This window comes from Coccinella septempunctata, chromosome 5 (genome assembly GCF_907165205.1).
Source record: "Coccinella septempunctata chromosome 5, icCocSept1.1, whole genome shotgun sequence".
In the NCBI taxonomy this organism is placed as follows: Eukaryota; Metazoa; Arthropoda; class Insecta; order Coleoptera; family Coccinellidae; genus Coccinella; species Coccinella septempunctata.
This window is the reverse complement of record NC_058193.1, coordinates 16,602,208-16,626,754: the sequence shown is the minus strand read 5'-3', so window position 1 is coordinate 16,626,754 and position 24,547 is coordinate 16,602,208. Positions and strand designations below refer to the sequence as shown.

Sequence of the window (24,547 nt, the reverse complement as noted above, 5' to 3'; positions counted from 1 at the left end):
CGGCAACTTTATGTATTTTAATAAAATTCTGATTATTTTGGAAACGGTACATTTTCGTCGAACTAATGTTGGTGTCATTCGATAATATTTGGTTTACTCTATCGTGGTGTGACGTTTGATTCACTAGTTTTGGAACACCTTGTATATGGTATGATTCTGAACTCAGCTCAATGCCCTCTATTCACGGTTTTCATTTGTCTGTTTACTCGTGAAACACCCTGTATACTTCTTGTACTCTGAAAATTTTAAAACGAATGCCCTCACCGTCATATGAAAATTCAAATTCTTCTTGTTGTAAGAACCGTTCATCCTTTCACCAAACGCCGACCCTAGTTACATGGCCCGTTGAAAACGAAATCGGCATCTGTTTAGTTTACTGCAAAACACTTGTTAACGCTGATATAAGGGTTCAAAATTTTCTACCTGATTCGGTCTTTTTAGGAACGAATTGCTCAAGATGCCGAGTTCGAATAACATTTCGTTTTGCGTGTTATATTGGATAAAATTGAATTTATTGCATGGATGATTCGAGAATTATTGATGTCCAGAATGCTCCAGAATGATGAAAATTTTCAGATTTCATTGAAATTCTTGCGAAAATTATCTCGTATATTTTCAAGTTTAGATTTCAATTCATTCAGAACTTTGAAAATCGGCAAATAATGATGTAAATGATATAGATAACAGTCAATCACATTTCCTTCAGCGCAGTTGTTGTTTTGAAGAAAAAGCAGTAGATTCTCGCAAAATCCGAAACTCTACATGAATAGGCCCAGTTGTTCAGTTCGGGATTAAAGTTTATCCTAAATTGATTTTGACATTTCAGTTCAGTTCTGTTAGGTTAATCTAGGATCATCTTAAATCTCGGCCTTATCCTGAACTGAACAACCAGGCCTTTTGGATAGTAGAAGTTTAATCAATATGTATTATTTTCGAAGACCAAAACAAAAATTTTAATTGCACCTGATTTGTTAATTATAAGAATCATCATTTATTTTGAATAATAAAATTGCATGCGAAAATACTTAAATTAACTTTTGTCTTTCTCCTTTCATCATGCGTCCATCATAGTGTCCGCTGTTCATCATAGCTTTTGGGAATTACCAATCAATCATATGTATCCGAGTATGTATCTATATTATTACCTTCATTTTGTAGATTCATCATGTCTTGACAAAAATATGGTTGCAATTTCAAAATATGTTGACTCGAGGCCTTCAAAAGACTTCAATTTTGTTTATTTTTTCCCTTACATCCTGTATGATCTATCGAAAAATGCAAATCTGTTTTGGATAATTCTTCATGAAATCTTACTTGTTTCGATATAATTTATAATTTTCTTTATGATATCACTAAAAAATTTAAATAAATAAATAATGTGCTTTATTTCAGGTAAAGTGTACACATGACATTGAACACTTGAAGTGAAACAGGGTCATTTTCTGCTTTATAGTCTGTGTTCCATAAAGTCTTCCACACTGTAGGGTTCGATTTCAAGTAGGAGTTTGAAGATGAATTTCTTGAACTGTTGTAGAGTCCATTCTCCTCTTAGTTTGTGAGCTATCTTATTGTAATAACGAATATATCTATATTCAGGTCCCTTTTCAGTGAGGCTTAATCTGTGTCTTGGATATTTTAGTGCAGTTGTCCTCGTATTGTAATTACTTACTGTTTTCTCTTCGAAGTAGTGCTAGTTCTTGAATGTAAATATCAGGCTTTCTTGGATGTGTACAGCAGGAGCAGTCAAAAGACCATTCCTTCTGAAGACTCCCCTGCATGATTCCGTCCTCCTCATCCTCCAGATCATTCTGAAGGCTCTCTTCTTTATTTTCAGCACTCTATGTAGGTTGTATGAACTACCATAGAACATGATGCCATACCTAAACACTGCCTGGTATATTGTTCTCAGTGAGGTTATGTCCAGATATTTATTGAGGACTCCCAAAGTGTAGCAGATGATACCCAGTTGATTGCAAAGGTTGGAAATGTGCTCTCCCCAATCAAGGGTTACCTCAATAGTGAGGCCTAGGAAGCGACAAGATTTAGTCAGTTCTAATGTGGAGTTAGACAGTGAAATGCTGGTAGGCACTTGGGGACCGGAATGAGCTGTCCTGAATAGGATGGCACTTGTTTTTTCAGAATTCATGCACAAACCGTTTGCTTCAAACCACTGGCTAGCACGATTTAGAGTTAGAGTTGAGTGTGAAATGGTAAACTCAACTCTAAATCGTGCTTGGCCAATACAGTGAAGTTTGTGTCATCTGCATAATTCACTGTCCTAACCATGGTTTCATCGAATATGGTACTTAGGTCATTTAGAAAAATGATGAAAATGATAGGGCCCAATATGCTACCCTGCGGAACTCTGTGAGTTCTTCTTCCGAAACTGTTGTTTTTCCGTTCTGAGAGATCACCACTCTCTGCCTGCGGTTTGCTAAATATGATTGAAACCAGTCTAGCTTGTTTATGCCATATGCAGAAAGTTTATGGAGAATAAAGTCGTGGGATAGAGTATCGAATGCCTTTGATAGATCCAGCATTAGACCCACTGTTATATTAGAATCCTCCAAGGCATTAAGGATTCCTGAAATGAACTCAAACACTGCTGTCTGAGTTGATCTACCTCTTACATAACCATGTTGTGTGGGTAAAAGGATCTTTTCTTTTACAAGGTATTCTAATAGTTGAGTGCAGATTGCTAGTTCCATATTTTAAACCAGAGAGATGGTACAAGCTATTCAAATTTTTGGGAAAATCCAATAATTGAACATTATCGATAATAAAACAGATGTTTCTGAGCAAAGGATTCCTCAAAATCATTGAGCAATCCGATTTAAGAAAAATATATAGAGCGTTCCATTTGAAATAACACAACAATGTCCAACATTCGGTTTAGCCGACGTTGTTCATTTCTGTGATATTGTAAAATTTGTAGCATTTTATTTTCGGAATGGCTCATTGTCCTTGAATATTCATCACCATTTACATCTGAATATTTAGCTTGAGATGAAAGAAGTTCAACGGATGCATAGATACACACGATGAATTATAAACAGTCATAATTCCATTCGAGAGAGCCAAGATTGGTTTTCTTTCACGTGATTATTTCCCCTACAGATAAATGCGATAAAAAATCGTTGAGATATGCCGCCTGGATTGCAATTATGGAGGAGATAGCGCGCTGCGCCTCTCTACAGTTAATTCATCCGTATACTTATATTCCGCCTGTCTACATCTGCTTTGAAAATACAACGTTGCCATTTTCGGAGGTGCTAACGAGCAAAGAGTCCCCCACAGCAATTCTTCGATATACAGCTCAGCACACTAGCGCCAGTGATATACACTCGAACTAAAAGATTGTTCAGTACATAAACGGGGTGCGTTGTGACCTCAAAACGATTTTTTGATATGTTGGTCCCTGAAGCCTCCTGAATCTAACAAGCTAAAAAACAAGGCAAAACGTTGTCACCTCCGATTTCGGAGGTGACAGCGATATATATGAGGTGAGAGCGTTAAACGAGTCACTATTTTGGAGGTGATATTAACACTTTATAACTATATATATATATATATATATATATATATATATAGATTTGTTCGACCGCATATACAGACCCAAAACGGTATACTCGACCGACTTTTCAGTCCAAAAGTGACGTTGTCAGACCCGGCTCCGGGTCTGGTAACGTTCGACCATAGAATCGTTATAAGGGGGGTTAGGGGATGCTAGGGGTGAATTTTCAGGTGGGTCTGAAAAGTCGGTTATACTCCGTATTATATACAGAAAACTTCAGGGTTTGGCCAGTGCGAGGGCGCTTCGAGCGACATGAACTTGATGTATATAATCCGCATAGTTGACCGACGCATCTAGTCCGAAAATTTGGCAACGCTGCAGTTGAAGAGCTTGAGAATTTATTTTGTCATCTTTTCGATTTATACACCTCAAATGTACTATAAGAAAACTTATACGATCCCGGTATGATGAACAGTCGTCATGAGAAATATTCAATGACAATATTTTGAATTGAATTGAAGTGGTGTTATTGGATTCTTTTCGTATACGAACTATAATAGCACACGTTTGGAAACTTATACAAGCCCGATTAAGTGAAGTGAGTCGACCTAATTTCAGGAGCACTGGCACGTTTATGATCCTATGCACAAAAATTGTATTTTCACCACACCCTACTTGACCCTCTGTCGTGTTTACGAATTTACGAATTTCCTGAACATCATTGTAGTTATATTTGGTTGACTTGACAGGAGCTCTTTTCCAGAAATTTTTCAGAAGATCAATATACAAAAGCAATGGAGATTTTTTACTCCTACCACAGTGATAAAAAGGTTTTTTTCAGTATGAAGTCCTTATATTCTTGAAAAACTATTCTTGAAAACTCTATCTTTGGTACAAGTATTCTTCAGCAACTTCATTTTTGTTTGAATCATAGAGATGAAATATTGGAAATTACTCGAGTATCCCGAACTAACAATTGGAAATTTTCAGTTCAGGAGGTGGAAGGGTATTCCTCAGTCAAACTTTCAATTTAATCATTTATAGAAATACACATAAAAATCATTATCAATTCAGAGGACTTTCAGTTACACGATTGGTTTTCGCCTATAGGTACAAGTTAATTTACAGAGTGATGTGATACCTAATATAAGTTTAATATAGATATTTGAATTAGCTTGAAATGAACAGATGATATAATACACCAAAATAAATAAAAACACCTAAAAACTGTCTCTCACCAATTTATTCTACAAGAACTACCGGTTTCGGGATGACTACTCGCATCCCATTTTCAGGTTCCAACACCAGAAACGCTGTTATGTGCCTCTGGACTTTAAAAACCTACTGGGATGTCAATAATTCTGGAAAAGACCATAGTGATTTTTCAAATTTTGACATTTAAATTGACATTTTCTGGAACTCATCTATGTCTTGAAATTTTTACTTCTCGTAACTAGTAAATTATTTCGCAACTGTTGCGATAAACTGAAATTAAATACCTTCAGTGACGACTGAGACGATTTAAAAGGAATCTGCGAGGAACGTTTGACTATTGACGGCAGAGGGTAGAGTAGGGTAAAGTTAAAATTAATTTTTTTTTGGCGAAGATCCTGACTTCATCGGACGTTTATAGTTTTGCAGACGTGTGATAATCTAGTTTGCATACGAAAAGAATTCAATAACACCACTCAGATTCTATTCAAAATATTGTGATAACTTTTTCTTTCAAGGTGTTCCAGACATAAAAATCCAAAAGCGTAAGGTCGGGGCTTCTTGTTGGCCATCTTACCGGACTGAACCATCCAATCCATTGCACCCCAAAATATTGATTTATTTAGTGCCGTACATTCCGGCTATTATGAGCTGGACAGCCATTTATTTGAAACCAGACATTTTCTCCAATATGTCTGTCAAGATGCTTTGGATCAATCGGATCGGGAAATATTACTCGTCCGAAAAGTTCACCTCTCATGACTGCCAACCACACGTTGACCCTCAACCCATGTATGGAAAAGAGAAAACTCCCATGCGACCATGGTTTCTCATTTTCAACATGAGTTGAGGGTCAACGTAAGATGGCCACAAAGAGGCTCCGACCTTACGCCTTTGGATTTTTATGCCTGGAACACCTTGAAAGTGAGGATATCCTATAACCTTCGAGTTTATAGGCTTGTCCTCTACTGGAAACAATTATGTAATAAATAAATATAATGGAAGAAGACTAGCAGCAAGAATAAAAGCTTATATGTCATTCGGAAGCAATCTAAATGGGGTATTTTTTGTTGAAAAGAAAACATATCCATAATTAATTATTTTTCATTGATAAAACCATTGAAAAAATAGACTTAATTTTGTTCACTTCAGAATCGTGATATTCATCCCATCCCCTTACCAAGCCCGCAATAAGAAATTTTTTCGTACACACGAATTCTCATCATGTATCAGATTTATTGCTGTTTCCAGATTTGTGGTCAAATTTAATTAGGCTACGAGATAACTGTAGTGTGATTGATACCATTAGAAAAACTTGGAATATTTCGTGAAATCAACAAAAGGTTATATTAAAGAATAACCGATAACATTTCGATTATGTGTTATATGACATTTTTCGTTCCAAATCACTTGTATGATCTCATCATGAAGTTTGGCCCTTTTAAAAGTGGACACGCTGTATAAACCAATAATCAATTAGATTTCAACCTTGACAGTCGAAAATTAATTTTTCAACAGTATTCAATTGCAAAGCGCAGTATACAAGAGTTTCATCTCCACATGCAGTATGTAGAATGTTTAGAACTTGGAGATAATATTCAACCTTGAATTTTTCAAATTGTATGGCCAATCACAAACCTTTTTTGTATATGAGAATCTGCAGTGATGATGATGCTCAGTTCACTGAATATCATGCGTTTAATACTCCAGAGATCGAATAGTATCATCGTGTGAAACCATAAGAAATACTACCGGGATATTCGAAAGAATACGAAGGGCTACGAGACAGAGAGTTGATGCATATATTTTAGCGAGAGGTACTCATTCTGAACATTTATTATAGTTTTGCGTTATTGTATCTGAAATAAAATGAAAAGTACTGTTGTCAATTATGCTTATTAATCGAAAGAAATTTTTATTTTTTAAATTAAAATATTACGGATATAATTTTCTTCCGGAAATTAGTAATTTAACCTTCAGAAAGATTCATAGAACATCTTTATCTCCCGTCATAGACCTACAATATCTCAGAATATTCATTCTATGGAACACTTTTACGACGAAATGGAATGAACAGTAATCAGAACTGATTGTAACTTTATATATCTTCCGAGAAAGTATCGACTGTATCGAAACTTTGCAGGCGATTTTTTTCTCCCGAATCGAATATAAATCCATAAGAGAATTTTGGTTTTTGAATATCTATCCCACGAAAACAATTTTTGAAGGAAAATCATAAAGGGTTGTTATGTTCAACCCTTAATAATGAAGTTATGAGATCTAAAAAATTGTGTGAGTAATAATATATACTTAGTGCTTTATATTATGTATAGTTTATGACTCAGTGTTTTTTAGAACCCGTAAAAAAATCAAAAACTATAAACTCGGCATCGCCTTCCAAAGGCTGTATCTTTGATGGGAGGACCATTTCAAAAAAAATTTATAAGAACTACCCCTGCTTATTTTCATCGAGGAATTATCTCCCTTAGCCCTTCGCATTTGTATAATATTAACTTTCCACAAAATATTTCTCCTGGCATGCCACAGGGCATAAAAATCGGAGAAATACATTTTCAAAGTGAGGAATGGCCTGGACAATACCTATCCAATTTAATGAATTGGTCCAGGAGGCCCAACTGGGAACCATGACCTTATAGATTACCAGATCTGAACCTTCTATACAATTCTTTGTGGGTAAAATTGAAGGAAGTTTATGAGGAGGATATCCAGACGACGAGAAACAAATTGAATGCATTCAATTGAATGATGAATTTTTGTGATCTATTAAGAAACAATGGCAAAATGGATCGGAAGGCTTTATCTCATCGGAGAATTCAACGTGACAGATGTGTACAAACAAACGGTTCTCATTTCGCAAAACTTTCAAACTAATATTAACGGAATTTGAACGTCAGTAATCAATTTTCTCATTTTTATTTGTGTTATTTCATTTCAGTCTTTCGCATTAATAAATGATTGTACCTATCGAGGAAAGCTATTACGATTATTCTGGTCGTTTTAAAGTTTGTTTTGGAATATTTCACATCTCATACTTATTCATTGACGCGATATTTATAGGAATGAATTAGATTTTTCTGATTTTTATTTCAATTTGGAAAATACATTAAAGGAGGAATTCTGGGCTTGGCACGGACTTCTTGGAAAGTGAAACAATTATTTTCAATTCGACATACAGGATGATATGATGAAACTGAACACGTTGAATTAGGTGTGATGAGTCTGGCTCTGGAATATTAAAATAATTCATATTTCGCTCTCTAGATCTCTAGATCTCTAGATTTTTGTAAACAGTGTTTCAATAAATTGTGTTGATTTTTGTCTCATTTTTATGATAGTTGGAGTACTTGCACGAATTTCAGGAACCCCCTTGTAGATTTCAGAAGGAAGCTAAAAATTAATTTTTCATATTTTATTACAATCATTTTATGTATACAGCCTCTCAAGGTTATGTTATTAATGGATCAAAATTTGGGAAGAATCTGTTAAAGAGGAATTTGCTTCATGAGAATATTGAGACAATACTTCTTTCTCAACAAACTCACACATATATGAATTTCTACTATAACACCTACTTTTTCGCGTCATTTTATGCATCGAAATTGTCGGCTCCAGTCCCGTCAGACTGGCAACAGCGCCGGGATCGTGAACGTTGGCCATATATACCGCTGGAGTATATGTGGGATTGTAAAGTTGGTGCAATGTCTCGGGTTTGGAAAATATTATCGATTATGCTACTTTTTTAAATGAAGAAATTCTTTTCCCCTCTAAGTGTGCCTAAGGAGTTATAATTCTCATTAACGTGATTTCATCATATATACTCGAAGAAAACATTCGGATCATGTGGGTCTCAGGTCGCCTTAGAAACGTATCGGGACTGGAAACGTCTATTGGACAAATATATATATATATATATATATATATATATATATATATATATATATATATATATATATATATATATATATATATATATATATATATATATATATATATATATATATATATATATATATATATATAAAAGATCTATATTAAAATCTCCACCAATAATTACCCATCATGACATATTACATAATAAACCGAGATATTCATTAAAAACTCGCAAAAATGAGTTAATATACCCTGATGAAGGTCTATAACCAGCAGCAATTGCTAAACTCCTAGCTTGAATTCTAATGCAACAACATTAAAAATTCCTTCAACATTTAAACTTTCAATATTCACAATAAAAAAGTCATAAATGCAATTATCCCTTTTATAAATGGTAACAACACCATGCTCCTTAATTACCCTGCAATAACTTGTGCAGAATGAGAAGTTAGTGCTTGTTTTTTCAGAATTTTCAACTTCTTTGATGCTTTTTTTTCATTTCATTTGAACTCTGGCACACCATCGTTTCTCCACAGTATTTTCCTAATTTTACCCCACAGCTAGTGTATAATGACTTGGAGCATACCTTCACTAAATTTCACGCAACATTTCACCACGCTATTTCTACAATAACCGCATTCAGAAATATCAGATTCCTCAATCTGATATTTTTGAACAATGCTCGCAGCGATTAATGTATGACTTATTTTACGTTTTGTAGAAATTCTTTTAAATAATACTTTATTCATTTATAATACAGAACAGACATACGAATTGAATATTAGTAAAAGGCAAACACATGTAATAGCAGGTACATATGAAATCATTATGAAAATACACATTGCAAAAATACTGTATTAATTGTTTTTTATGTTGATTTTCCTGTATATATTATTGTGGATGAAATTGGTGGAACAACATTGAATATTATGAGATGAATGAGGACTCGAAATGAATTATTTTATAAATAAACAACAATAACACTACCATTTCAAGAGCAGAGTTCTCCAAATAGAAAACTAGCTTTATTGTGATCACCTGCCTCTGTGTATGCAAAAATCCAAATGGCTAGAAAAAGCTTATTCAAGTCATCAGTTGTAGAAGATAATTTTTGAATTATCCACATGATGAGAATGTCCCAGTTTCCTCTACATATCCTAAAATGCCATCTCATCTCGCCACATCTTCAAGAATTTTTAATCACATGAAAATATTGTTTTTCCCTCGAAAATGGTTACAAACAAAAAGTTTGAGAATAAAAACAATATATATATAGATTTCAATGGGATAGTCTGTGCTCTCGAATATGGTGAAATAAATAACATCCAAATGATAAAAATATTAAATATTTTTGAGTATCTTGGAACTTGGATACATGGAATGGCCATTGCAATGCTACGATCTCATTTGTTATCGTCCACACATTCGATACTTCTTTGTCCAACACTAAGGCAGTTGTGTTACATGGATAAATTTATACTTTTCGTTTTGAAAAATTGATGGACAACAGTGCCCAAGTAAATTTTCTCTTTCGTGTTTGGCGACACTAAGCAACTATATAACTCCAGTCTTTGGACACAATAAATGTTTATTTTCCATTCCATGTATATATTTATGTTCCAAGTTTAGTACAGAATAACTTATTCTATGTAAAATATCGATCTAGTCTAAGTAAACCAGTGATTGAGAAATACTTGATTTTCTAAGTACACGAAGATAAAATTAACTACATTGAGAAATAATACACTATCTACATGTTGCTACCATATTATACCGTCTCTTCTGGACGTGTACCGTTTGTCATCTGTTTTCCATGTCCATTCACTTTAGAATCTGCTACCGCATATTCATTGCATGAAACATCTCCTACGAAAATGAAAAAAGTAATGTACCAAAAATTAAATGATCCATAGGTATATAAGATATATTAATCTATACATATATCCTATTTTGTATGGAGAGGCAAACTCTACGCAAGATATGAGGGTATTCAGGTATTCCTTGGGTCATCGATTCCAAAAAGTTTGCACAATTTGGCATAGACGAATCCATGTACATATTCTGAACTGGTCCAGTCTGCTCATAAAATCAATAAAAAAAGTTATGTCTTCTTAGTTTATGTTTAATTATCAAATTATGAATCTAGAATGAGTTTGACATTTTGTAAAAGTATGTGATAGTTCTCGAAATAAATACATAATTATATTAACACCTGTCGTGCCAATAGTTAAAAAAGATAGACGGATTCGATTATTTGCAAACTATAAGGTAACCCTCAATAAATATTTGCTGGATTATATCTATCAGATTCCACGAATTGATATATTCGCAAAAATGAGCGGTGGAGTTTATTTCTGCACACTAGCTATCAATCAGGCCTATTTACACATCTCAGTTGATGACAAGATTGCTCTAAATCTTGGGCAATCATTCATGGATCAAACCTCATAAGATCTACAGGATATGGCATGTTGATGACTTTATTGTACAGGGTAGAACTCCATCTGAACTCTTACACTGTCTTACAGAGAGAGTTGTTTTCATGAGGAAGAATTACATCTTAATAGAACCATTGAGTATTAAACTCAATGATAGAACGAAATGTCAATTCTTCAAGCAATCATTCATTTATCTGGGACACGTGATTGATTCAAATGGTCTCTCTCAAATGAAGGATAAAATCGATGCCATCGTTAACAGTGAAAGATAAAGAAACGTATCAGAACTCCAAATTTTTCGAATCGTTAACTATTAACAACAGTTCAAACCAAATATAGCTGAGAAACTTTATCCCTTACACAGGCTTGAATGAAACTCAACTAAACAGGTATAAAAAAATATTTCAGATGCTGGTTGACATAGAACTCTACAATGTTGAAAAATTTTTGTGATAAAACTTGGAAGGAAACAACATCTGGATACCAGCTTCGTTGTTGAGATAATTTTTTGACGGTCTTCCATTTCAAGGATCTGGGATGGTAATGATGAATCTCGGGAAACAACTTTCCGGAAGTCAACCAGTAGTTCGACGCAGATATATCGACATAATTGTGGTTGACCTCGTTCTGGTGTTTCCCGTGTAAAGGTTTGCCAATCAGCTTCTGCATTTTGCTTTCTGCAGAGTGTCCGACGATTTCTATGTAATCATGTTGCACCTTTAGCGGAGTAGAACGACAAACTGCTTGATGAAATTCTGATGAAGCAGCCTTGTTCAGGAAATACTCTTGAAGAACTTTAATTTCAAGATGTCGGGGTAGCTCTTTTTGTTCTATTGAGCTTTTAGGATGATGTTCATTATGTTTCGTCAGCATTGTTCTTATTTTTCTCTCTAGGGCAGCTTAATCGGTAGTGGTCCAAGGGATGATACCGAATTTTTATTTTATTCATTTATTTCTCCTCGGGATACAAACGGGACGAACCCAAAGAAGTATTCACATAATACATTTACAATAAATTAAATTTAAATCGACCAAAAGTAATAGTATTACAGTAACTTAACATAGTAAACATTACTCCCGCAAACAACAAATTTGGGAAAAATGAAATCAGCTCAACCAGCGCTACTGTCGAATACAGATGGGAAAAACTGAAACATGATGGTTCGGAACTTTATCACTGTGTCAGCAAAAATGTCCAAACCTGTACACCGACACAATTGTAAGTCCTTATTGTTCTGGACAGGGGAGAATACAGGAAAGACTAGGTATCAGCCTTCTGCAAGAAGGAAGTATTATGTGCTATAGGGTGCGACAACCAACCTAACTTGACGAACTGTATCAATACAGTCCAATCTGTTATTAACGAACCTGTGGGCGAACATTACATCAGTCATCCTTCTGCGATCCTCAAATGGTAATAAATTCACCGTCGGTAAATCTCCCCTAACGCCAATCTTGAGGGGAAAAAAGGTGCTCTACAACATCTGAGAAATCTTCTCTGGACACTTTCCCACTTACCGATGTAAACCACGTAGCCCTTGGTTCCAGATAACTGAACTAAAACTTTGGATGCTATTAGCATATGCTAAGTAGAGTGTACGCAGTACCATAGGACTCATCTGAGGTTCTGAAGATAAGCATGTTGGTCAGAAAAGCAGAGTTATCCCAGAGCAGAGTTATCCCAAGGTCTCGCAAGACGTCTACATTTGATATGATATGGTTGGAAATAGTATAATATGTCAAAATTTTATAAGGTGATGGAGTAGCACTAAGAAAGGTTAAGGAACAACTTATTTCTCTGTCAAACATAGGTTTGACATGCGAGACGACATTGGGTGCGCCTTGTATTGTATTGTATACAAATAGTTGTAGAATAGCGAATAGAGTGGAATATCTTCAGGTCAACAGCGTACATAAGAAATTTTCAAAATCGAAAGCATGTAGCAATATCATTTATATACAAAATGAACAACAACAGGCCAAGATGTTGGTCCTGAGGCACACCTGATGTTACGGGAATATTCTTGGAACTGAATTGGCCCATAATACTACTCTCTGAGACGTATTATTAAAATAGGACTCGATGTCCATGCTCTCAAGTCTCCAGTACATATTCCACAAAAGTAAAAAGATTACAATCACCTGAGCGTTGCTTCACGAATCCAAGCTGTTCAAAACTCAATATGCTCTTCACATCGAAGAGTTTCCCAATCAAGCAAAGTTTAGAGATAGATCTATAGTTCTTTAGGAACTACACTACCAGGAATCTTATCATCGGATTCAAAAACAGAGACCAAGTTGGACAATTTCTACCTTTGGGGAAAGCGGCCCTGTACTAAGGATTTGTTAAACAGAATTAGAAGAGGTTCAATCAAGCATTCCAGGCAATTCTTCAAAAAGGAAGGAGGAATCCTATTAGGACCAGGCAAAAATACAGACCCGAAATACTCAGAGAACAGATCACAAATCTTTTTACCATCAGTTAGAATGCTCTTCGGAGTCTTAACACAGTTTTAACACAAGGAGAGTTCTTCTTGCCACCCAGGTAACGCCAAAATGATTTTGGGTCCTGTTTTATACTAATCTCCATACTCTCAACGAAATTTCTTCAATCTTGTTCTATAAGATGTTTTTAGCCGGTCGTCTAAGAAGCCTGAATATTGAATTTATTTATTCATTTTATTTTATCCTGATTCTCCGAAGGTACCGAAGCACCCCTCAGAAGCTCTGTGAGGTTGTACAAGTTCGGATAATCAGTTGTGTTCTGTGTAGGCTTTGTTACTGTGTCCTCACGCCACCTTAGTCGATATCATTACAATATTTCTTCCAACGCTTATGGAATTTGGTTTTTCTCTGAGGATCTTTACAGACGGGAGCGAAAACCAGGACGGATATTTCCTTCAGTATCTAGGTGATGGTTGAACGAAACTATCCGGAAAACCATTGATAATACACGGATTCATCCACACTCGGCTGTGAAAGTTCAGCAACCCAGTAGAGTCGACTGAACCCAATGCCTCATTCAATGCATCATGGTCAGCCATATTGAAATTATATCCGCGAGAATTAACCATACTCTTCGTCACTATTCACCGCTATCAGTACATCACCCCTTTACTCTTCACAGATGGAATTTCTCCCCTGTCTCGGCGATAGAACTTATAACGGGAATCAAATATTTCAGAGTCCAAGAGGAAATCATCCAACCATGTCTCCGTTAAAAAAATCACATCATGCTTGCTAGCTTAAATTTAATTCCACGCACATTCTGATAATAATCTGACAATCCCATCATATGAAAAAAATTAATAAAATAGTGATTACAAACAATAAAAATTAAATTAGATAATTTTTTCCAATTCTTCCTCGTCGGAAATCTTCATAAATCTGGATCCCTCGTCCTTCCTGACCAAGATAGTACCGTCTCGAACCCATACGAACTTATACTTCTAAGATCGGCAGCATCTCTCTTTTTTTCAATAATCTCTTATTTCTGGTTGTCAAATGTTCAGCGATGTTCATCGCTATTGATGTTCTCAAAAAACTGTCTCTCTTGTGCTTAGAAAGAAACTTCACCACTATAAATTTGGGTCTATTAGAGACGAATGTGGGAAGTCTATAAAAGGTATCCACCCCAGAGGGCTCGATTGGACACCTAATATCTTCCGCTACTCTCGCTATGATATTCATAATAATTTCACGCTCCTTCTCAAGTACTTCACAAATCTCGATATTATTCAGTCTTTGTATGCAGCGTTGCCCTAACCGCAAAATCAATGGATTGTTATCTTTTTCTAGCGCCTTGTTACGTTGGCTTCATAACAATCCTGATATTATGAATGGAATGCTGGGTCTATTTCTCTTTCTATGTCATTGGTGAGAATTTATCAATACCGAATTTGAACTTTTTTCTTTTTACCAGGGTTTTCTGAAGCTTTGAAAACTTCTTTCCACAAGCAATTTTATGGTCAGGTATCAGTTGTAAACCATTTATGAGAGCAAGGGCTTCAGCCATTAAAGAAGTCTTCAAATATTGAAATTTTTGCGTAACCTCAAATGATCCACTATTATGCAGCAAAGAATCAATACAACGAAATGAATTTCACCCAAACATCTATCAAATAGAAATTACAGCATCTGAGATAATTGAGAGCTTCTAGGAGCGGTATCGAAGTTAGCCAGAACCGGGGTGCGATTCTATACGATTCGCTTCAAAACCCCAGCAAGCGAGAGCGTATCGAATATAAGCGACTAATTGACAGCGGCGGTATTCTGTAAGCAATTTTTTCGCTTCGATTCGTTATCGCTTCCCCATCGACAGGATATGCGACGAACATTGAACTCTAAAAGAACTGGAATCTCGATGCAGGCAAACTGAGGAAGACTGAAAGGGAAGATGTAGAGCAATCTATCTCTCTCTGCGCTCTGTCAATTGGTATGAAATGTAAGCAAAAACAACCCGGGGCTTTCAAGTGAGACGACTGATACGTCCGACGTCTGATGCGGTTGTTCGATTGGTTGCCAAACCATTAGAGAGAGATGGGTTGCTCTACATCTTCCGTATCAGTTGGACACACTTTTCGTCGTATTTCGGTACCTAAGAGGCCCTTCCAGTTCTTTTAGAGTTCAATGGCGACGATTGACGAATCCAGTCTACTATTGACAACGTTGCAAGAAAGCACGATACAGAGACTAGAGAGACTATCAGATGCTAAAAGTTACTCTTATTTAAAATCAAAGGCTCATTTCCTGTCAACATTATGTACAGGGTAGGCAAAATTCGTTGTTTACTGAGGGGATCTCGAGAACTATAGCAGCTAGAAGAAAACGGATGACACATTCTCGAGTTCTATTTTCATGACTAATCCAAATCTGAAAACAGAATCGGCCTATCATTTTTAGATTTCGAGTTATAAACAAAAATTGGGATTTTGACGATTCCGAAAAGTTCTCATAACTCTCTTTGAAGTTACAGATCTGAAACTTGAACCTTCTTAGGCACTTTCATACGTAGAATCTACTGACAGAAATTTTTTTTCAATTCAAAAATACCAAATTCAATAAAAGTTTGCATTTAAAAAAAAGAAAGTTCAACTAATAATTCCAAATGAAAAAATATTTTGAGCTCATCAGTGGATTCTACGTAAAAAACTGCCTGTAGAAGGTTCGAGTTTCAGATTTGCGAAATTGTCAAAATTAAGAACGAAGTATCGTAGGAGGCTGCGGTTATCTCCATTCTTTGTTTCTCCCAAAATGGGCTCGGAAATGTGTAATCCGTTTTCTTCTAGGTACTATATTTCTCGGGATCCTAGACAACAGTTGAAGTTAATGGGAATTAGAAAGTTGGTGAGAATCAGCAAATCTCAGGTAATGCCAACGTTTCGCAAATATATTTTTGCTTTTTCAGGGCAAAGCCAAATTATGCTCTTCAGGAGGTATTCAAAATATGATCAAAAAACAACCGAAGACAACGAAACATTGACAAAGACGAAAATCCCAAAGTTTCGCTATCTGCGGTTTTTTTTTGACCAATTTTCAACATTCTTGATTAACTCTGGGGCCTCTTCATTGGTCGACCACTTCCTTTTTATCTTTAAAAATAGCTGTTTCCGAAAAAACCGCTTACACATCGCGAAACAAGACTTTGGGAAGATTGATAATCTATAGCAACATTGAGATACTCGATCCAGAAGTCGCTGACACATTTATCAATAAAATAATTCGTCTCGCCTTCTATTTTCTCCCCATTTCGGAAGTAGGATTCAATAATGAATGCTTTTCGCACGTCGGCATCGGTAAAAACCCTCTTTATAATATTTTTCGAACGCATGTTATTCGACTTTCTTACCAATAGAAGAATTCCAGAAATTTTTAGAGGTAGTCCAATCTTCCCTAAGAGAGAGGTTGTACATTGAATAATCTGGATTTCCAGTCACTTCTTTTTCAATGTGTAAAAACTTCGGCAATGAGTCCATTAAGGTTTCGTCATCAAGTGTAGAGTATGTTTCTAGAAGCATAAGTCCATTACACCTAAAACGTAACAAAATTAAAGCATAAGAATTTTTGAATTGAGTTAATAATAGAGTATACTACAGAGAACAAAGAGCAATAAAATAAACCTAATGTACAGGATGTTCCAAATTAAGTCGGCACCATTGTCAACTCCGTTATTATTGATTCTACGAATTCGGTTAAACGGGCAGCATTTTTAATGGCCTTCTCGATGCCGAAAACAAACAAAAATTGACAGTCCCGTTCTCGAAATATTTCATAAAACGATATTTTTTTTAATGGAATATTTAATCATGCATTTCGATTCGTAATAACATTCTCAACAATAAAGCTCATTTCCCCTTTCTTCCTAAAGTTGAAAATGAGCGACTCATGTGGTAATATTCGTTTAATTCAGTAGAACAATGAATTTCTTTGATTTGGCGAATAAAACCCCATGACTGTCCAAACACCCAAAAACATATTTTCATTCGTATAAGTACCAAAATTGGGTGTTGGGACAATCAATAATCATAAGATTTTATTCGCCAAAACAAAGAAATTCTTTGTTCTATTGAATGAAATAAATATTTCCACATAAGTCGCTCATTTTCAACTTTGGGAAGAAAGGTGATATGTCCTTTGTTGTTGAGAATGTTATTACGAATCGAAATGCATGATAAAATATAGGGTGTTCCATTTAAAAAATATCATTTCATGAAATATTTTGAAAACGCGACTGTCAATTTTTCTCGAGAAGTCTACTAGTTTGCTAATTTAACCGAATTCTTAGCATCAATAATAACGGAGTTGGCAATGATGTCGACTTAATTTGGAACACCGTGTATAGGGCGACTCTTTCTCAACCAAAATTATACGGAGAATGAAATTCAGTGTTTTATCCGGAGTGACGAGAAAATCCAAAATATTTTCAAAATTCTGTAACTTCAGGTTGTAACAGGTTAAATAAATTATCACCTTCTTGAATTCTCCATCGAATTTAGGGGTAATTTCGATCATGACCACAGACATTTTCCGCTGGTTTATCAAACTCTATGGTCACAAAGATAGACAGGAAAATTAAACTGAACATAGAGGTAATGCTATATAGCAATAGTGAAATGTCAGACTTTTCCGTAGCGAGTATCCGAGTGAATAGAGTATACTCTATTCAAGAATTATTGATATCGCGGGAGGCTGTGGAAAATTGAATTTAGGTTGGTAATAGCCCATAAAGTAAGATTTTGTGTTCCAAAATTCATGTTGGTTTTGAGAATGGACACTGGTCCTTAGGTCAACTATATGAAGTCTATGCACTGAATGATGATATTTTGAATTTTATTGATGTTATAATTTCAGATCTGCGATTGAAACTACAGAAATTATTGAAGATTGTTGTGTTGTGACCAGTTAACTTTCAAGGTCTACTGGCATGTAAATAATTCTTGAATGGACTATATAATATAAGCTTCTCACCTGGGATGACTAGGTTGCTGATAAATATCGAGTTGAAAATACTGATTATTCACAAGAAAACATCTTCTTTGCTTGTATATTGTGAAATGACCATCATCCTTCTGTGTCAACAAGTTGATGTAGTCTCTATGCGTTATCTGTGTTTTTACTTCAATGATTTGACCACTAGGCTCATTTTTCCTTCTTACAGTATGAATATAACTGTAATGACCTGAAATAATTCACATAAAATGATTGAAGAAGTGTTATGATATTTTGTCCAGGGAATAAAAAAATATTTGTCCTAAACAGATACTATTGTGATTTGTGAGTCTTCTGTAAAGGCAGGAACTAATTCTGGAAAAACTTGAATGAAACTGTACAGGAGTCCTTTAAAATTTAATGCCCCATTAAAATTTCACCCCTCCATTATTCCCTTAAAAAATTAGTTTTAAATTTCACTGGGGCATTAAATCTGTTCCTCCAACTGGGCCTTTAACCAATAACTAATATTGAAAACGTTGAAACCCCCCAGTGGATTTTTTATTAACATCTCTGGCAATATGGGTTCGTTGGAAGACTAATGGAAAAAGGAATCCCATCTTAATCTTTGTGGTTTTTTTTTACTTTCGTGATCATCAGAAGGAACACAAAGGTATCTTGAAATATTTAAAATCTCCAACTTAAAATTAAGACACTGGAATACCTTAATTTAGGTCCGATTGTACTTTTTTTTGGCAATAAAATTAAATATTTTTCTCCAACCCCTTGGCCGCAACCTCATCCAACTTTTGTTTTTCAAATTGGTACAAACCATATGTAGCACGGTACCTATGTTCTGACGTCTTAATTTCAAGATATTGTTGAGAAACTATCAGTAAAACTTTTTTCAGACTGTGTTTTTCCTCTGATAACGATAAAATAAAAAAAAGCAAAGATTATGGTGGGATTCCATTCTCTATGGGCTTTCCAAAGAGCGTACACATGGTATATGTTTTCAAATGAAAAACGAAAGTTGGATGGGTTGCAACTAAGGGCTTGACGACAAATATTCATTATTATTCCCAAAAAGTAAGTACAATCGGAAATCAATTATTAATGTGTTTCAGCGTCTAAAGTTCAAGTTATTTAATGAGAAACTCTAAATTCAATTTTTTCTCAAGAGACTTTTGCGTTCCTTCTGATAACCCTGAAATAAAAATTAAAAGATTATGGCGAGGTTTTCAACAAGCCCACACATACTATATGTTTCTACAAAAACGGAAGGATAAGGTTTCGGCGGAGGGGTTGAAGCAAAACACTCAATTTTATTGCTAGAAAAATTTGGATAATTAAAATCAATTGATGTTTTCATTTTGAGTTATTGGTTAAAAAAATAATAATTTTATTCCGGACTTACGCCCAACCCTGAATAATCCAACCAATGGATCTACTACTTAACCATAATACGACTAACCTTTTTGCCCTCTTTTCCTCAATCTTACTTGATTAGGACATTTCGAAGTCAAATAATTATGAATGACTTCGAAATCTTGGTAAGGAGGAAACGCTGAACTCCTTGGAAGGGGACCTTTGACCAAAAATTTTCTTTTCTTTGAGTTTTTCAGTAATCTGTCCCCTGTATCGAGACCGACTTTCTGACATACTGATCCTATCATTCTTCTTATTTTTCCCTCAAAATCAGTAGAATTATCCACTACATCAAAATAAGGATGACCAATCCAAGCGGCTGCTGCTTTCGAATCCAACTCACGAGCAAGCTCGACTCCTTCTGATCGACAACTGTGTTCCTTGAAAGCAATGGAAAGATTACTTTACGTGGCAAAACTGCATTTGGTTCACTTAATAATTTAAAAAATATGCTGAAAACGGCTAGAATTAATGCTAAGAATTCAGACGTATGGGATGGTATCTGTCTGTATTATTCGAAAGTTTGAAAACCTTGAATAACAAAGCGCATTATTGGTTCATGTTATTTTTCTGACCAATGATTGCCAGTCAATTTTATCTCCATTTCTATAACTTTCAAACTAGAGATTAGTAGAATTCATGTATCAGAATTCATTCTACTCAAATTTTTTTAGTTCGCGGTTTTTGATTGTTCCTTTATGATGTTTTTGTATTATAAAAATTAAGGCCACTTAGTTTTATTCTGAACTGGCTGACCCTGTGCACTTCGTACCGCCTAATAATAACTTTGACTAAAAAACCTCAATGATAATAGCGCATTATCTATTGGATCGTAGTTTTACTAACTGAAAAATATTCCGGGGGCATATGAACAGTTATAAGAAGGCATAAGAGACATAGAGACATTTATATATGCCGATACACAAAAAAAAATATTTATATATAATTAATGTCCTACTCTTTGATGAGCTCTAATCAGACATATAATTGAATTATGGATTAAGATGATTGTGCTTTTATAAGTGAAACCAACACCTGAGTTAAATGAGGAATAGTTAACTGACGTGGCCGATAAGTATTCGATGGAAATACATAATTGAAGGATTTAAATTACATGATTTTCACTAGGATGGGGGTGTTTCATGTACCTACCTGAATGAGTGTAATGCTAAAATACTTATGCTAGTGGAAATTGTGTAATTCAGTTTTCTAGTTTTCTAAATTATGAACTGTTATGTTTATATCCTTTCACTTTGCATAATATAGTTTATAGTTTGGTTAGGGGGTTACATTTCACTGCGACCTTAAGGTCTATTGTGCCCCACATACGGGGTACCGGAAAGTAATCACAGATAACAGAATCATATAGATACGACACTTCCCTAATATGGTGAAAAACGCTGTTTGCCGCCACCATCTATACGGTGCGATTTGAACTACGAATTACAGAGACCCAACTTATCGATACAAAAAATCGAATTTAGCGCGAAATTCAAATAAGCGCTTTGGCGCAATTTTATTTGTTGATTTTATACCGTGATCACACGGAAGCAACTTATGTCGCAAATCGGTCTTTTACCTGATTGGTGAGATCGCCATAAAACTCGACATTTACGCCTATATCACCAATAAGGCTATTGAAGACTGGTTTGCTACATAAGTTGCCTCCGTGAGCTCACGACCTAAAATGAAAAATTATATCGGAAATACTTTTTCAATAATATCAGATGTATGTGAATGTTTATACAGATTTATACAACTCCTCCATCCACTCAAAACCTTAAAAATCCAATGTTCATTAAAATCACAAGCATTGAGATAAGTTTATAAGAAATTAGAAAAATGAATGTTTATTCAATACAGTACATTTCTGTTTACATACCCCTTATTGAAATGGTAATTATATTTCAACTCCTCACATCTATTTGAGTCAACTAAATACAATAACTTATATCTTTTATCTTTGGGTTTGGGAAAACAAACTAATTTTCGAATAGATAAATCAGCTAAAATAAGCATCACATACATAATACCTGTTGTATATCTGCTCAACAGATAAATCTTGGTAATATTTTGGCTTGATGATTTCAACCCACTTTTTAAAAAGACACACATCACATCCAAATACACAATAAGTTTTCAATACCATTTTTTGGAAGGTATCTTGAACTGTCGCAACACGTGTTCTTTTACTAATCACTCGATTTCTCTGAAGAAATTCTTCTTTCGAAGGTGAGATATATTCGAATTTGTACATATCCATTGAAGACAACAGTGACATTGATAATTGACAAATTATTATTTATGATTCTGTTATCTGTTATTGTGTTATAAGAACATAAATATCTATGTTCCAAGGGTTTAAACGATCAACAGAGTCATCTATAGATCAAACATTGTAATATTTGCGTCTACAGAGTCATCTTATCGATGCGATTAGAAGTAAATATGCGATTTGAAGTGGGGGTAAGAGAGTGTCACGACCCTGAAAGTAATGTCATCATTATCATTTGTCAGCTCATAGTTAACCTAGAAGGCGTGAAGTCATTTTAAGGTTATTGTGACACTTCTAAATAATTCACAATATTGAATTTTTTCTGCAATTTGGGCTGAAATGGCCAGCTAAATACCAAAAGAACTTATCCGGCAGCATATCCGCATATCCTATAAAACAATTTTCTACCTTTGATACGTGGAGGTATTTTTGGTTGACTGACATAAAGTAGATGACTGATTGACAATTTGAAGAATTGTAGAGCTTCAAAATACAAAAATGAAGCCCCTGAATAGTATTGCTGTTGCACAGTGGCAAGGTAAAATTCACGCCTTCGATTACCAGAATCCCAAAATCATGTTCGAGGGTACAACAAATGCTTTGAAATTACATCATTTGGAGCAACACATGCGGTTCAACTATATGACCACTTTCGAGGTAATTATGAAGAATAATGTATAAGATCATTCACTTATTCTGCACCTTCTCAATGTATTTTTTTTAATATCATCATTACGGGTTGTCTACGAAATATGGCGGTGAGCAGAGGTACAATCAAGTGCAATGCAAAAACCGTTGAACTATCTGCGTAGTGCCCAATATGACCTCCTTCTGGGCATCAGAGACAAGAGAGTTTACAAGAACGAGATATTTCCACCCAATTAACTATTAAGGGTTGCATACAGCCTTAACTCTCAGCTATTCATTAGAATTTACCTCTGTTGAATAAAATTCCTCGGCCCCCTTCGCTGCGGATACCATATGAATGATCTGGTGATATCTGTTATCCCTCAGCTCGACATTGTTCCAATCATTGTCTCTCATGATCGTTTCCCATTTTTCTTTAGAGATGAACGCTGAAGCGTCCATCGTTCCTCTATCACAAATGATCAGACAGTTCCTAGATGAGGTACGGCCAAGTTCAAAAAACGTATTCTCAATTTGGATCATCGTTTTCAAAAGATTCTCTTGGAAATGAACAGCTGAAAACAAAACAAAATATGAAGGAGTTCTGGAATAAGAGCAATATATCTAGCAATTACACTTAATATACATATGAGTCAAGCATATCAATAGTTATTGTGAATTGGCAAAATGTTTCCCATATGCAACTAGCCACGACGCCACGATGGATATTATTCGTTTCGATAACATTTTGATTTATCAGAGCCATCTCAGCCAGCTCTGATGTCAAATTCTTTCATAGACATATTGCCATACTAAGAAATGTCAATTAGGTACATTAGCCTCTGCTGTTATTTGGGCTATTTTTTCGAGGACAAGTTTTCAACTTTCAACCAAGTTTTAGCAAAAATGAGCCTGCCGTCATCAGGGTTGTGAGTGTGTTTGTCGTAAAATTTGAGATGCATACCATCACTCTACTATAACAAAGTTTTGAAGGTTCTTGCAAAATTTGAGCGTCATCTAGAGAACAGTTTCTGAGATAAGCCACTTGGCTAGAAAAAATCTCGATAACTTGGTTGATGAAAAACCTGAGCGGAATGAGTTCATCAATAAATAGTCCTTCGTGAGGTCAACAACACAATAGTGGCAAGTAACTACTGGCTGACGTTGTTGAACGTCAATATTGAGAAAAAAAAATCAAACTTATAGAGGAGATTTTCATATTTTAATGAAATGTGGCTAATTGGAAATATGCTGTTATTCCTTCAAGATAAACTTCTTTTTGTCATTCCTCCACTGAGATTTCCCCAAGTTGCATAATAGAAATTACTGTAACAAAATTTCCATTTCCTGAAGTTTTATGTCCTCTTATGTATACTATACAGGGTCAATCTCTGTTAACCTGACCCAAAAATTCGGAGAAGTACTAAAGACATTTTAATCAAATCCATTATCAGTGTGCTATCAATGATTCCTAGGGAATCTAAATTCGCGTACTCACTGGCGAGGGGAACGTCAAAGGCAATAAAAATAACATTAAATTTTACGGCGTTCTTCGTTCCTCGGACGCTTCGAAGCGATCCGAGAGTTGTCGGTACTTGCCACATTCAAAGGAAAAAACAACCGTGCTTCGCAACGAAGAAGAAGGACATATTCACTGGGGCAGATGCAACATAATTGGAATTTTATTGACTTGGCTGTTGCTGCTCGCCAGTGACTACGCGCCTTGAAATATGT

The 24,547-nt window shown here is 35.2% G+C and overlaps 1 protein-coding gene across 2 annotated transcripts in view; it reads right to left on the bottom strand.

Moving 5' to 3' along the window:
* Positions 1-9,341: 9,341 nt before the first annotated feature.
* LOC123313231 (TRPL translocation defect protein 14) overlaps positions 9,342-24,547 on the bottom strand; it is a 42,741-nt gene continuing 27,535 nt past the window's right edge. For both annotated transcript variants that reach the window (XM_044898001.1, XM_044898002.1), the window contains 5 exons: positions 23,123-23,388; positions 19,958-20,291; positions 18,523-18,733; positions 16,904-17,085; positions 9,342-10,483 (listed from right to left, as the gene is read on the bottom strand). In XM_044898001.1, the coding sequence (XP_044753936.1) occupies positions 10,386-10,483; positions 16,904-17,085; positions 18,523-18,733; positions 19,958-20,291; positions 23,123-23,388 (1,091 nt within the window). In that variant the 3' untranslated portion in view covers positions 9,342-10,385. The remainder of the gene's footprint in view (positions 10,484-16,903; positions 17,086-18,522; positions 18,734-19,957; positions 20,292-23,122; positions 23,389-24,547) is intronic.